Source organism: Stegostoma tigrinum, chromosome 5 (genome assembly GCF_030684315.1).
Source record: "Stegostoma tigrinum isolate sSteTig4 chromosome 5, sSteTig4.hap1, whole genome shotgun sequence".
Lineage (NCBI taxonomy): Eukaryota > Metazoa > Chordata > Chondrichthyes > Orectolobiformes > Stegostomatidae > Stegostoma > Stegostoma tigrinum.
Window position 1 is genome coordinate 13,621,114 of NC_081358.1, and position 14,178 is coordinate 13,635,291.

A 14,178-nucleotide genomic window follows, 5' to 3' on the forward strand; every position below is an offset into this window, starting at 1 on the left:
AGTTTAAAACATGCATTCATATTTTCACAATTTTGAAAACAAAATGAAAATTAAGAATTGTTATCTAATTTTAATATCTGATTTTTGTGAGAATGTTCTTGTAGTTGAATTCATCGGCCATGAGAAGCAGTTAATCCTTGTCTTGTTGAAGATAGTTGATCTCATGTTTCTGATTATAGCATTGGAGATATAGTAAAGCTGCAGTTCCCTGAAACAGTTGAAATATTAAAACATTTCAATAGCACTTGCCAACTGCAATAAGCTGTTTAAAGTATTTTTAATAAGCATGATGGTCTCCTGGCATAACACAAGTAACAAAAAAAGATATTTTTATTTCTTTGAGAAGATAGTATAATTTTATTCATTGAGTTCATTTAATTTAACTTCCAGGCATGTGAATTTTCACCCTTCAGCTCTTCATTCTGAGAAGGTATCCAAAACTTTGGATAAAGCTGAAGAACACTTTTGCAGTTACTTTACTTCCTCGTTTATGGATGGTTTATCCAGCTGCTGAAAGGCTATTGAAATCAGCCAAAATGATTCACCACCGACTCCAAATCTGGCACAAAGCTTAATGAGCGCATGAAATTTTTGTTTTCCACCACATTTATCTGCAGAGAAGCATCATTTAGCCTTCCAAATTTGGTGTCAATTGATTGCGTAGATTTCCAGACAATTTAATATAAGGATGCTGTGTGAGATAATTATAGGCGTGGTTGTTGTCGTGGCAGTCTGAGATGATGAATTCAGAGTGTTGCACAAGTCCATTGCTGCATTGGAGTATTGGCTCAAGAGAGCTTTTTTAAATAATATATTAGTTTACCCTGCAGCATATTGGCATCTGTAGTCTAAATGAGATTAACGAAACCACGTGATTGATTCTTCTCCCTGTGGGATGTGGCTAGCACCTCCCTCTTGGCATACCATAATTAGTAAGTTACCATTTGGGGAATTGAAGATATGATGCCACGCCTTATCACTTTGGTATGTGACCACATCATGTTCCTAATGAGCTTCTGTGTTTTCAAAATTGTAGCTATAACGGTGCTTTGTCAGCAGCCTTGGCCAGAGTTTCGGAAACAGTGTTGTTCTTTGCAATATGAGCCTGTTCAGGGTGAAGAACTGGAAAATGGAACTTGACCCATAGAAGTAAAAGCTGCTGCAGCTTCTGGCTTTTTTCATCAATTTCCTTTACTCAACTCCTGATTGCTTTTCCCACTCTTCACTACTGTTGCTATGTACCAAGCTATTCTGTCTGACTTTCCCCACTGCAGCTCAAGGATTCCACTCTTGCGTGTTGACAAGTTATAGAATGAAGGGTTTAGGATGAGAATTGTAGCCTAAAGGTCAAGTGAGATGATTAAGTGCAAATACTACTACATTTTAACATAGCAGACCAGTCACAAGTTGATTCAGTTTAACAAGTTATTTTTAATGAAGTTGCAACTGAATGACTGTAAAACTGAATAATTTGATTGGCACCACAAAATTGGATGTTTGGGAAACAAAAATTGTTGTTCAAAATTTTAAGAGATCAATTAATGCAAGACCTGCCCAAGGGGATCAGTTTACAGCATTGCTGGAAACATAATGATGACCCTCTGGAAAAGAATAATGTCAGTCTATTGATTGACAGGGGCTACGGGGAGAGTGCAGGGAAGTGGTGTTGAAATGCCCATCAGCCATGATTTAAATGGCGGAGTGGACTTGATGGGCCAAATGGCCTTACTTCCACTCCTATGTCTTATGGTCTTATGGACTTGCCTTCCTAAGTGTAGCAGCTTGAGCCACCTACTGGTAACATGCCTTCTACCCTGTCCTGTGACTTTTAAATTCTAACCATGAAATCAATGAAGGTAATCATTAATAATTCTCTTTTAGATAAATAAAAATGATCTATTATCTAATAGTATTGCTTTCAGGTGGAAAATAGTTTTCCCTTTCATTGAACAGCTTTGCATGCTGGAAGGACTTGTTTTAAAACAAAGTACATAGCTCATATTTTGAAAAAAGCTTTTAAATTTTATTTGTCAGAATTTAAATGAAACCTTGTACATGTAATTCTTATTGGTTAGTGCAAGATGCTGCATTCTGCCAAATAGAGTTGAAAATATAATTGACATAACACCTACAGGCATTTTGATTCAAGTTACTGTTGGTAAACGTACTTTGAGTCGGAGTCTTTATTTAATTAAACAGTAATGAGAAGTGATTGTTAAAAATGCTTATATTTAATTTTTTTTGTCAATCAAGATGAACAGCGATGCTAACTGATATCTTGAATTCTGTAATTTTTATAGGGAAAACGTGATGGGTGCTTGATAATGGTTTTCAGATTTACGTAACTATATCTGTTGTTTAAAAATGCTTTCATGGGATATGCTGTTGGAAGATAGGCTAGTTATGTTGTAGAGGATTTAAACTCACTTGTTGGGGGAAGGGATGCCAAGTGTAAATTTGGATAGAATAAAAGCGAAGGTAGCAATGGGAAGCAGAAATGCTATAACCAACAGTGGAAAGCAGCACAAACAAATCCTAGGTTCAAATTGCACAATAGTGTAAAAAGGCAGAATTAAAAGCAGTCTACCTGAATGCATGCAACATTCTCAACAAGATAGGTGAGCTGATGGCAGTAATAGGGTTAAAAGGGTATTATTTAATTGCCATTATGAACACCACGCTGTGGGGTAATCAAACCTTGGGAGACAAATGTTAAAGGATTGTCGAACTTCAGGAGGGATGGAAGGAGGTAATGGTAGCGGTGACCATGATGGACACGCTCAGTTTTTCAGTGAGAGAAGAGCATGGCATGGAATTTTGGTTCAAGCAAGACTCAGTAAACATAAGCAGGAGTGGTTAAACAGTTTTGGTATTGTAAGGCATGGTATAAATCGAGAAATTAGAGATGCTTGGAGGCAAGGGGAAGTGTTATCAAGGGTGACTTACATCAACATGTAGACTGGATAAATCTAATAAGTGTAAAGGTTGTGGCGGAGGAATTCCTGGAATTTGTTTGGGAGGGTCTCTGGATCAATGAGTTGAGGAACCAACTCAGGCATGGGCCATTTTAGATCTAGCATTATGGAGTGAAAATGAGCAAATGATGGTGAGGCAATAGCATGGTGGTAATCATAGAATCCCCACAGTGTGGAAGCAGACCATTTGATCCATTGAGTCCACATCGACCCTCTGAAGACCAGACCACCGCTTTTCTTTATCCCTGTAATCCTGCATTTCCCATAGCTAATCCATCTAGCATATCCCCTGGACACAATGGGCAATTTAGCATGACCAATCCACCTAACCTGCATGTCTTTGTACTGTTGGAGGAAACTGGATCACCCGGAGTAAAGCCACACAGACATGGGAATGTGAAAACTCCACATAGACAGTCGCCTGAGGGTGGAATCGAACCTGGGTCTCTGCTGTGAGGCAGAAGTGCTGCCCATCTAATAATCCTGAAATAGTAATCCAGAGCCCAGGCTTATATTCTGGATTCACATCATAGTATGGCAGATAGTGGAAATCTGAAATCCACAAAAAGTGGAATTAAAATTTAGCCTAATTGTGACCTATCCAATGTTACAGAAAACATTTGGCTCATTGACGACAGTTCTGGAAAGAAGCCTGCGATCCTTACCTGATCTGGCCTACCTGAAACTCCAGATCCACTGCAGTGTACTTGACTCTGAATTGCCCTCTGAGCAATTAGGAATGGGCAATAAGTGCTGTTCTCATCAGCAGCATTCACATCTCATGTTCGGATAATTTTTTAAGATCTTGTTTTAGAAGAGCCTTCAGGGAATAGTGACCATAGTATGATTGAATTTTCAAGTAGTTCAATTTGGGTGTAGGGTCTTTAAAAATAAACCTGGACAAATTTTGAAGGTATGAGGAAGAAGTTGCATATAGTGTATTGGAAAAAATAAATTAAAAGGTTTGGCAGTAAGTAAGCCATGGTAGTATTTAAGAAATTGATGCTTGGTTTTCAAACTAGTATGTATTTTACTTTGAAGGCAAGGGTTTTCTACAGGAAAAGCAGAGCGCTAAGAAGGGAAAGATGAGCCATGAGAATTATGGATCCATTACAGGCAGAGACAGGAGAATTTATAACGGGAAATTAAGAAATAGCAAAAAAGCTAAATAATAAAGTGTGAAGCTGGATGAACACAGCAGGCCAAGCAGCATCTCGGGAGCACAAAAGCTGACGTTTCGGGCCTAGACCCTTCATCAGAGAGCTCTCTGATGAAGGGACTAGGCCCGAAAAGTCAGCTTTTATGCTCCTAAGATGCCGCTTGGCCTGCTGTGTTCATCCAGCTTCACACTTTATTATCTCGAATTCTCCAGCATCTGCAGTTCCCATTATCACTGATACAAAAAGCTAAATAAGTACTTCCCTACATCTTCACGGTAGAAGATACAAGTGGTCTTTCTGAAATAATTAAATCTAGCAATCTAGTGCAAGTGTGAAACCAAAAAACAAATAAACCTATTAGGAAAGTTGCATTGGAGAAGTTAATGGAGCTGAAAGTTGAGAAATATCCAGGACCCAACTTGAGAGTTTAAAGCCCTGGCTGGAGAAATAGTGGATACACTGGTGGTCTTCTTTCAAAATTTGATTAATTCAACAAAAGTGCCTGAAGGTTGCAAATGTAACCCCATTGTTTAAGAAAGGAGCCTAAAAAGCAGGGAACATGATGACTTGTTAGCCTGATATTAGTTGTCAGGAACATATCAGGATTGTTATAAAGGATGTGATTAGAGGATCTTTAGAAAATATTTGTCTGAGTGGATAGAGTCCAAGTGGATTTATGAAGGTGAAAACATGTTTGGCTGCCAGTTAGTGTTTTGAGGATGTTACTAGTCCATAGCATAGTCATTTATTGCAGTGAAATGAAGAACTTCTTCGCCTGGAGGTTGGTGAATCTTTAAAATTCTCTAACTGAGGGGGCTGTGGAATTTCAGTCATTAAGTTCAAAGTAGACATTTACACATTTCTAGTTACTGATGATACCAAGAGAAGTCGGAATATTGCATGAATATGGCATTGAGATAGATGATCAGCCATTATCTGGAATGATGGAACAGGTTTGAGTGCCGAATGGCCTAATCCTGTTCTTGTGTGGGTATTGTCCAATCCCTAATAGATCTCGAAGATTTTAAATACTCTGGTTGTTTGGAATGGTTATAAGCCATCAGGCATGTTTCTAGTTTAAAGCAACAAAGGATTGTTTTGAGATTTGAGTAGTAGGCAAGTTCAGTGTGGTCAACTTTGACGTATCAACCTTGTAGAAATTGTGTCTTGGATGTAACCGCTATTCTGTATTTTGAAGTTGAGCATTTTAGACTTTCTGTAAACAGTATTTTAAAAGAAAATGGGTTAAAATTGTATCTTTTGTGGTCTCTAGCCCAAATAATGGCAATTGGTGCACAAAGTAAGTTGGACATCTGTGAAAGCCCTCTACGATCTTGGGTGATCATCATTATTATATACTTTAATATCTAATAATAATGTGTGTGAGTGTTACAGATTGATTATTTATTCTGTACAAGTTAAAGAACGTGTAACCAAATGATAGTATTGAATGTTATGTGGTATGTCCCACTATCTAAATAGTTTCCAATTATCTAGACTAGTAATTCTAAAGTTTTCGCTGGAGTAAATTATCATGTGCATGTTTTTTTCTGACTTGCAGAAGTTTTACACATAAGCGTAATAATGTGCTTGAATCTTAAGTCCTGACCAGGAGTAGATTTTCAGCAGGGATCAGACTGAGAGATAATTATCAAGTGGTACCAATAGGTTTTGTGTCAAATATATGTAACAGTACTCTGCAGGGTTAATACTTGAGAATGGTGTTTAATGTTTTGTGTTGTATCATTCATAGACAGAATCTGATCATAAAATATTTAAGCAGTGTAAATCTGATTGTAACTCTGCTTAAAATTGAAAAAAATGGTTTCTTTCTGTTTGTTTTACAGTTCAATACCAAATGGAAATGATGAGAAGCTTGCGTCATGTTAACATAGACCACCTCCATGTTGGCTGGTACCAGTCAACCTACTATGGCTCTTTCGTCAGTCGAGCTTTGTTGGACTCCCAGTTTAGTTACCAACACGCAATTGAAGAGTCTGTGGTCCTCATCTATGGTCAGTGACGTTTTCCTATTCATTTCTACTTCACTGTTTACCTGGCAGTGCTGCCTGGCAGTCCCTCTCAGTAAATACCAGCCCAGTGTCTGCCTCAGCCCCAGCAGCAGCTCAGTCTAGACAGGGTTTCCTTCTTTCTGTTTATTTTTCTTGCTATCAGAGCCCTGATGTGTACATTCTGGAATGCTGAAGTTGCTGCTTCAATTTTTTTTCATTCCTCTTCCCCCTTGTTGATGGCGGGTGGAACAGGACCAGATGTCTAACAAAAACTGATTGCTTGAGTCTGGCTCAGTACGTGACCTTACAGTTATGACACATTTTGCCAGATTGCACCTCTGACAGGCGCTCACAAAACGTAGACTGTTCTTAGCACAAAGATTTTCTTTTTTCTGCCCATTTAGTGGCGTTTCCTTTACTCACTAAACCAGATGTTCTGTGCAGTATCATAGCTGTAGGTAAAACATCTTTATTGCCTTCCCCAAGCTCACTATTTGCCATAGCTGGCAGGCTGTTACAAAGTTTCCAACCGAGAAGTAAATGTTACATCCTGAATATCTGTCAGAAAAAATACTAATGAGCACGATTAATCTTTGGGTAACACAAAAATTGTTTCAGTATGTTAACAATCGGATTACAGTTGAAAAGCTGTTAAAATATACTTTATTCATTGGAATTTTTTTACCATTTCCTCCTGAATTTTCCATTTTTATCAAATTTTCTGTTCTACATAATTACTTATATGTAGGAATTTGTTTTGTTTCTCTTTCTGTACAGTTTTCCATTTATTTGAAAATATTTAATAAGTTACTTCAAGCTTGGCTAATATAATTAATATGGAACTAAAACCCATGTACCTTGAAAATGGTGCTATTGAAATGTGACTAAACCCAAATCTTTTGTCAGAAGAAAACTGCATCAGTTTCATCTCTTCAGGCACAAAATGAAATTATGTTAAGTAACTAGATTTCTCTATGCATTTTGATTGACAATATTCAGATTTTTATATCTAGGTTAAAACTACACTTGGTTTGAAATCTATCCAATGCACCCAATAAGTCAGCACAGTTTGCTAGACAAGAATAGGAGCAACAATTTTCCACACCATGCATTTTGAGTAAATAGCAAGTTAAGGAAACTGGAGTTACCACACATTACTCTTCGATAACTCCCTATAGGTCGTCTGTCTGTATTTCCTATTTCGAGAATACTGCTTACTGCTGATTGGACAAAAGCCAGATTTGTCACTTGCAAGACATTTGTAGATAATACATTCACTTTGAATGTTTGGTCGTGCGAGATTCTTCGTTTTTTTTCCACATTTTCTGGACACTATGTCATCTTTAAGCATTCCCAGGTTTGTCTGATTTTAGTACGATTTAAATAGAACTTAAAGTTCTCTTTACTCTGTCCCAGCAGTGTACCTTGCACTGCCTTCGAGTACCAGTTTTCCGTTCTCCTCAAATGTAGATGTTTGAGAATGAGAATCAGGTTCTCTTTCCCAAGGTGGTCATTTTCTTCAGATGCATTTCAGCTTATAGTTCCAGAAAATGTCTGGAGTTTGACTTGACTGATCAGTAATATAAAATGTAACACCTGGATACTTGGTATTCTACCTAAGCAACTTACTCCATCAGTGATAATGGGAACTGCAGATGCTGGAGATTCCAAGATAATAAAATGTGAGGCTGGATGAACACAGCAGGCCAAGCAGCATCTCAGGAGCACAAAAGCTGACGTTTCGGGCCTAGACCCATCAGTGCATGAGTTCATATTTAGATAAAGTTTATTTTTCCAAACAAGTATAGAGGGCTCACTGTGACGAGGTGTAGGCTCCTTTTATGCAACGTTTTTATCCATTTATGAAATGTGGATGTGGTTAGCAACACTAGTTATTGTGTGATTAAGATACTCCCAAAGTGATGTTTGTATGGGGTTACAGAGAGGTGTTCCAGGATTTGGGCTCAATAACAATGAAGAAATAGTATTTATTTTTAAGTGAGTATTGCATAAGACTTGGAAGAAAATGTGGAACCGGTGATGTCACAATGCGACTGTTGCCTTTGTAGTGATAGATTTTGACAATGATGTTGATTGAAGATGTATTGGCAAGATACTGCGTCAAGATTTTGCGCTTCAGATGTGCTGGGGGTGAAGGCAATTATATTTAAGTCATGGGTGAATGCCAGTCTTTTTGGCTATCGTTGATATTTTACTAATCAGGCATGGGGACAGTATCCTATCATGTACTGACGAGCTAATTTATGTTTATTCCTTAGCTTCACCAGAATGCATTATCTGGTTGTACTTTGTTCTGTGGAAGTAGCCTTTTGCAATTCCTGTTTTTCAAGTAAGTGTTTTGGCATGTGCTGATGTTGGAAAAGCACTATATAAATGCATCTTGCCTTTTTTGTGCCTTGTTGATAATGGACATATTTTGGGGAGACAGTATTGGCAGGCCCAGTTATCTTTCTGGTTAATGGTGTAAATTAAGGTGTTGTCGGCATTCGAATGCTGGAAATACTGCTAGATGTTGTAAGGAAATCGTTCATTCTCTTGTTGGAGATAGTCATTGTCTGTCATAGGTCCAGCATGCATGTTGCTTGCCACTTGTTAACCAAGTCTAAGTCTTGTCCTGGTCTGATTGCATTTTGGCATAATTTTACTTGTGATTTGACTAGATGAATGACATTGTTCAATTTCCAATCATCTGCAGACATCCTAATTTCTTGGTTGGGCATAGGACACTGAAGTGAAAAATACAAGCAGTGATATTCCTGGACTTGGACTGAAACATTTGGTCTGCAACCACAATCATCTTCCTTTTGTGCGAGAGTTGACTCTAGGCAGTGGAGAGTTTTGCCCCTGATTTCTACTTCAATTTGTTTTCGGCCTTTAATCCTGCACTATATTCAGTACCGCCACAATGTCACGAACAGTCACTGTCATCTCCCCTTCTGTTCAGCTCTTTTGTCTATATTTACACCACAGCTGAGTAGCCTGAGCAGAACCCAACCTGAGCATTGTTCACAGGTTATTGGTAAATAAGTGCCACTTGATAGTAATGTCAGCGATCCCCTTCTCTAAATTTACTGATGATTGAGAGTGGGTTGATGGGGGCAGTGATTGTCTATATTGGATTTGACCTAGATTTTGTGAACTGGTATATTTGGCTGATTTTCTACTTTGGCTAATAGATGCAAGACTTGCAGTACTAGAGGAGCTTGGTTAGAGGTGTGACTCATTTTGGAGTCTTTAACAGAACAAACAGGGTGTTGTTATAGGGCCTTTTTTCTGATGAAGGGTCTAGGCCCGAAACGTCAGATTCTGTGCTCCTGAGATGCTACTTGGTCTCCAGCTCCACACTTTGTTATCTCGGATTCTCCAGCGTCTGCAGTTCCCATTATCTCGGTTACAGGGCCAGTTAGCTTTGCTGTTCACAGTGCAGTCTTTCTTGATATTCCATGGACTGACAAAAATGAATAAAGGCTAGGGTTTTATGATCAGAGATAATGGGAACTGCAGATGCTGGAGAATCCAAGATAAAAAAGTGTGAAGCTGGATGAACACAGCAGGCCAAACAGCATCTCAGGAGACAAAAGCTGATGTTTCGGGCCGAGACCCTTCATCAGAGCTCTGATGAAGCTTCACGCTTTGTTATCTAGGGTTTTATAATGGTGGGTATCTCTCAAGAAAGCTAATTTAGATCATCCATTGAGCACATCAAGCTGAAAATAGCAACAAACACTCAGAGATAGTAAGAACTGATGTTGGAGTCAGAGATAACACAGTGTGGACCTGGACAAGCACTGCAGACCAGGCAGCATCAGAGGAGCAGGAACGTTTTTGTTTAGGATCAGGACCCTTTTTCAGAAATGGACTCTGGGAGAGGGAGGCTCTGTGCAGGGGTAGGCTTGATTGTGTTATTTCTACTTCAGTTTTCTCTTTTGGACAAATGGCTGAACGGCATTGTAACTGAGGTAATGGTCCTGAAATAGTTATTGTTGAAAACAGCTTTAAGCTCCACCCATTAGGAACATCTCAGGATCTTTGTAGGTTGAAATCTTAGTCACAGTTCTAACATCCTAATGTAATTTATACCTGGTTACTGTCATGCAATAGATGACGTATAGTTTAAGTCAAACCCTCTTCTCAAAGACTGTAGTGATTAGACTGCTTGAGGTTTTTCTGTTAACACTGTATTCCAAATAAGGCCTTAGACTTAGTCAAGGAAAGAGGATGGTGACAACACACTACCTCAACACAAACTTTGATTGACTTGGGAACACTGTCAGCAATCTCTTCGATCAAGTTCCATTAAATTGAGATTAAGCTCCTGACTATGGTGTTGAATGGATGCATCTCCAATAGGGACGAAGGGTTTTGGCCTGAAACGTTGACTTTCCTGCTCCTTGGATGCTGACTGACCTGCTGAGCTTTTCCAGCTTCGCATCTGTTGACTGTCGTCTCCAATAGGTTGATAAGGAAATGTTTTCCACCCTCTATTGCCATTCCCAGTGTTTGTCACGAGGCTTTTTTCTAACTTTGTTCCTATTGTTAAGAAGACAGACCTGAAAAGTCAAAGTTGTTCCTGTTTCTACAGGTGCACCCTACTCTTTGTGTATCTTGAGTACTTTCTGACCATAATTTGCCCTCTTCATTTATGAGGCAAGGCCATCCCAGCTCTTATTTAGTATGTGTCTTTGTTTGTCAGGTATCCTGTAAGTAGAGAAGTGTAATAATGGAGCAGGGTCAATACGACTGACACAACAGTCTTGAACGTTCCATCGTATACTGACATGATATCGTTTGAGTGGCTGTTTTTCTGCTGAATGTTTGAACTCTTATCAATAAACCTAATCCTTTCTCTTTATATTTTAGATCCTCTTAAAACTGCACAAGGCTCCCTTTCGCTGAAGGCATACAGGTTGACTCCAAAATTAATGGAAGTTTGTAAGGAGAAAGATTTCACACCTGAAGGGTATGTTTGCTCACAGAGAATAATTAAAAGCTTAAATAAAATCAAGATACCATGGTTGCTGGAAATTTGGTATAAAATGAGAAAATGAGAGAAACTCAACAGGTCTGGCAGTATCTGTGGAGAGAGAAATAGATTTTCTCCAGCATTTTCTCATTTTTATTGAAAGAATGTGTATTACCGAAAAATTTAGCACTCATTTAAAATCCATTTAACTGACTATTTGGAAGTACCTTTTTAAAGACCATAAGACATTAAGAAACAGGAAATAGGCCATTCGGCCTCATGAGACTGTTCTGCCATTCAGTAGGATCAGGGCTGATTTGAATTTTTCTCACTTCCACTTTCCTACCCTTTCCCTGTAACCCTGGATTCTGCTACTGATCAAGAATCTATCTATCAACCCTAAATATGCACAAGAGCTCTACCACTACTCCTTCCTGTGGCAAGGAAGTTGAAAGACTCTAAACCGTATAAGAGAAGAAATTCGTCTTCATCTTAGTCTTTAACTGGCATCTCTTTATTCTGAGACTGTGCTGTCCGGTTCTCTATGCTCCCATGAATGTAAACATCCTGTCAGCATTTACTCTGTCAAGCCCCTTAAGAATCCAGTGTGCTTCAATTGGATCAACTCTCATTGTTCTAAACTCGAGTGAGTAGAGTGCCAACTCGTTCAGCTTTTTTAAGACAGTCCACCCATTTTGGGGATCATCCCAGGGAACCTTCTCTGAACTGTGTCCAATGAAATGATACCGTTCCTTAAATAAGGGAACCTAAACTTCCCACAGTACTCCAGATGTGGTCTCACCGGCACCTTGTGCCATTGAAGTAAAGCTTCCCTACTCTTGTGTACTCCAACCTCCATGAGATTAGGGCCAGCTTTCCATTAGCCTTCCTGACTACCTGCTGTACACCTGTGTGCTAGCTTTCTGTGTTTCTGGTATGAGTAACCCCACGTCCCTCTGTGTTGCAGCTTTGGACAATTTTCTCTCTATTAAATAACTGCTCTTTTGCCTCTACCTTCCAAAGTGAACAACTTCCACCTTTGCCCACATTATTACTCCATTTGTCAACTGTTTTTCCCCATTTTGCCTACCAATATTTCTCTGTCAACTGTAAGCCCCTCTCAGTCTACTTTTCCACCTAATGTGCTCTTGTCTGTAAATTTGGCTATAGTACCTTCACTTTCTTCCTCCAAGTCATTATAGATATTGTAAACAGTTGTGACCCTGGACTGGCCCCTGTGGAACACCGCTGGGAAAAAAGTCTTATCCCCACTCATTGTTTTCTTCCTCTGAGACATCCTCGAAAATTTCTAATAAATTCGGCATGATTTCCTTTTTATGAAACCATGCTGACTGTACTTGTTTAGATAATGATTTTGTACTATTCTTTCTTTGATAATTAATTCCAGTATTATCACAATAATAGATCTTAGACTAATCGGCTTACCTACTTTTTGCCTCATTCCTTTTTTGAACAGGGGTGTCGCAGTGGAAATTTCCCATCTTCTATACTTGTCCAGATTTTTGGAAGGTTACAGCCAGCACATCCACTATCTCTTTACTTCTCTTTTATGATGCATTCAAAGAGCCAGTAGACTTGTCTGCCTTTTATCCATTAGTTGGACTAATACTACTACTTTAGTGATGATGATGGTACTTAATTCTCCCCCTGCGCTATGTAGTGTTAGTTAAATGTTTGAAATGTGAAGATTGATGGAAATAACCAGTTTAACTTCTCTGCCATTTTCTTGTTCCCCAAAACTGTATCCCTAGATTCATTTGCTAAGGGGCCTCTGTTCTCTTTGACCTTTCTTCCTTTTTACTATATTTAAGCTTTATTGTCAATTTTTATATTCATTGCTAGTTTGCCTTCATAGCTTATATTCTCTGTCTTCATTATCATTTTTGCCCTCCTTTGCTGGACTGTAAATTTATTCCAGTCTTCGGGCTAATAGATAACATGCAACTTAATTTAGAAAGTGTATTCAGTATTACTTAACAATATAATGCAATTTGTTATATGGACGGTCTGAAAAGTGGAAATATAAGCCACGAGAAACATGTCCCATTGTCTTGAAAAGGCTGTGATCTCGCTGAATGTGTGTGAAATAGTTTTGTCACCTGTTTTCTTATTACAGTTTATGTTACTTTTACTTTCTTTCAAGAATCAATGTGTCTTAGAATAGCAGCAGATCATGAGCTTATAACACCTAAAATACCGGTTTTCTATTTTTCACACATCCCAAACTTAAAATATTGTTTTACATTGAAATAGTTAAGTGGTTCATTGTGTCAACTGTGGTCAGTTTCCTCAAACACTGAAGTACTTCAGATTTTTGGGGGTGACAGTGGTCTAGTGATAATGTCTCTGGGTTAGTAACACAGAGGCAAAGGTTAATAATGCTGTGGTCATGTGGACTCAAGTCCCATCACAGCTGATATTATTTTAAATTTAAGTAATAACTCTGCTGATAAACTCATTTTCAGTGATGATGACAGCTATCATCACTGTTTGTAAAATCCCATCTGGTCCATGAAGTCATTTAAAGAAGGTAATCTGCCATCCTTAACCGGCCTGGAACTCTACCCCCAGGAAAGTGGTCGACTCCTAATTCTCCTGAAATGTGCGAGCAAGTGACTTAGTTCAAGAACAGTCAGAAATGGGCAACAAACGATGTTGGCTTTGCTAGCAATGCACGCATCTCCTGAGAAAATATAAGAAGTCATTGTTGGCTATTTTAATTCTCAACTGCAAATTGTTGAAAGGTGGCTGCATTCTATATAAGCTTAGGTACCAAAACTAATTATTGGCTTGAAATGTTGCCTACAGTTTAAATAGTATGCTTTAAATTTCCATTTATTTCAGTGTAATATCTAATACTGCCATTCTGCCATAAATATTACAATCAAAAATGAATGTTTTACTTTTTAAAAATTATGTATTTGGGCTACCACTTGTAATCGCTGCTTTTATGCGTTAAATTCTGAACAGCTTCTCTTACAGGAAACAGCACAGCAATTGTTTGTTCTTTCAGTTGATCTGATCTA

At 38.5% G+C, this 14,178-nt stretch overlaps 1 protein-coding gene across 1 annotated transcript in view; it reads left to right on the top strand.

Moving 5' to 3' along the window:
• The first annotated feature begins 5,987 nt into the window (after positions 1–5,987).
• The window catches only part of eif3hb (eukaryotic translation initiation factor 3, subunit H, b), a 50,944-nt gene continuing 42,753 nt past the window's right edge, over positions 5,988–14,178 (top strand). Inside the window, exons 1-2 of the mRNA XM_048528410.2 lie at positions 5,988–6,150; positions 11,029–11,128. Of these exons, the coding sequence (XP_048384367.1) occupies positions 5,994–6,150; positions 11,029–11,128 (257 nt within the window). The 5' untranslated portion in view covers positions 5,988–5,993. The remainder of the gene's footprint in view (positions 6,151–11,028; positions 11,129–14,178) is intronic.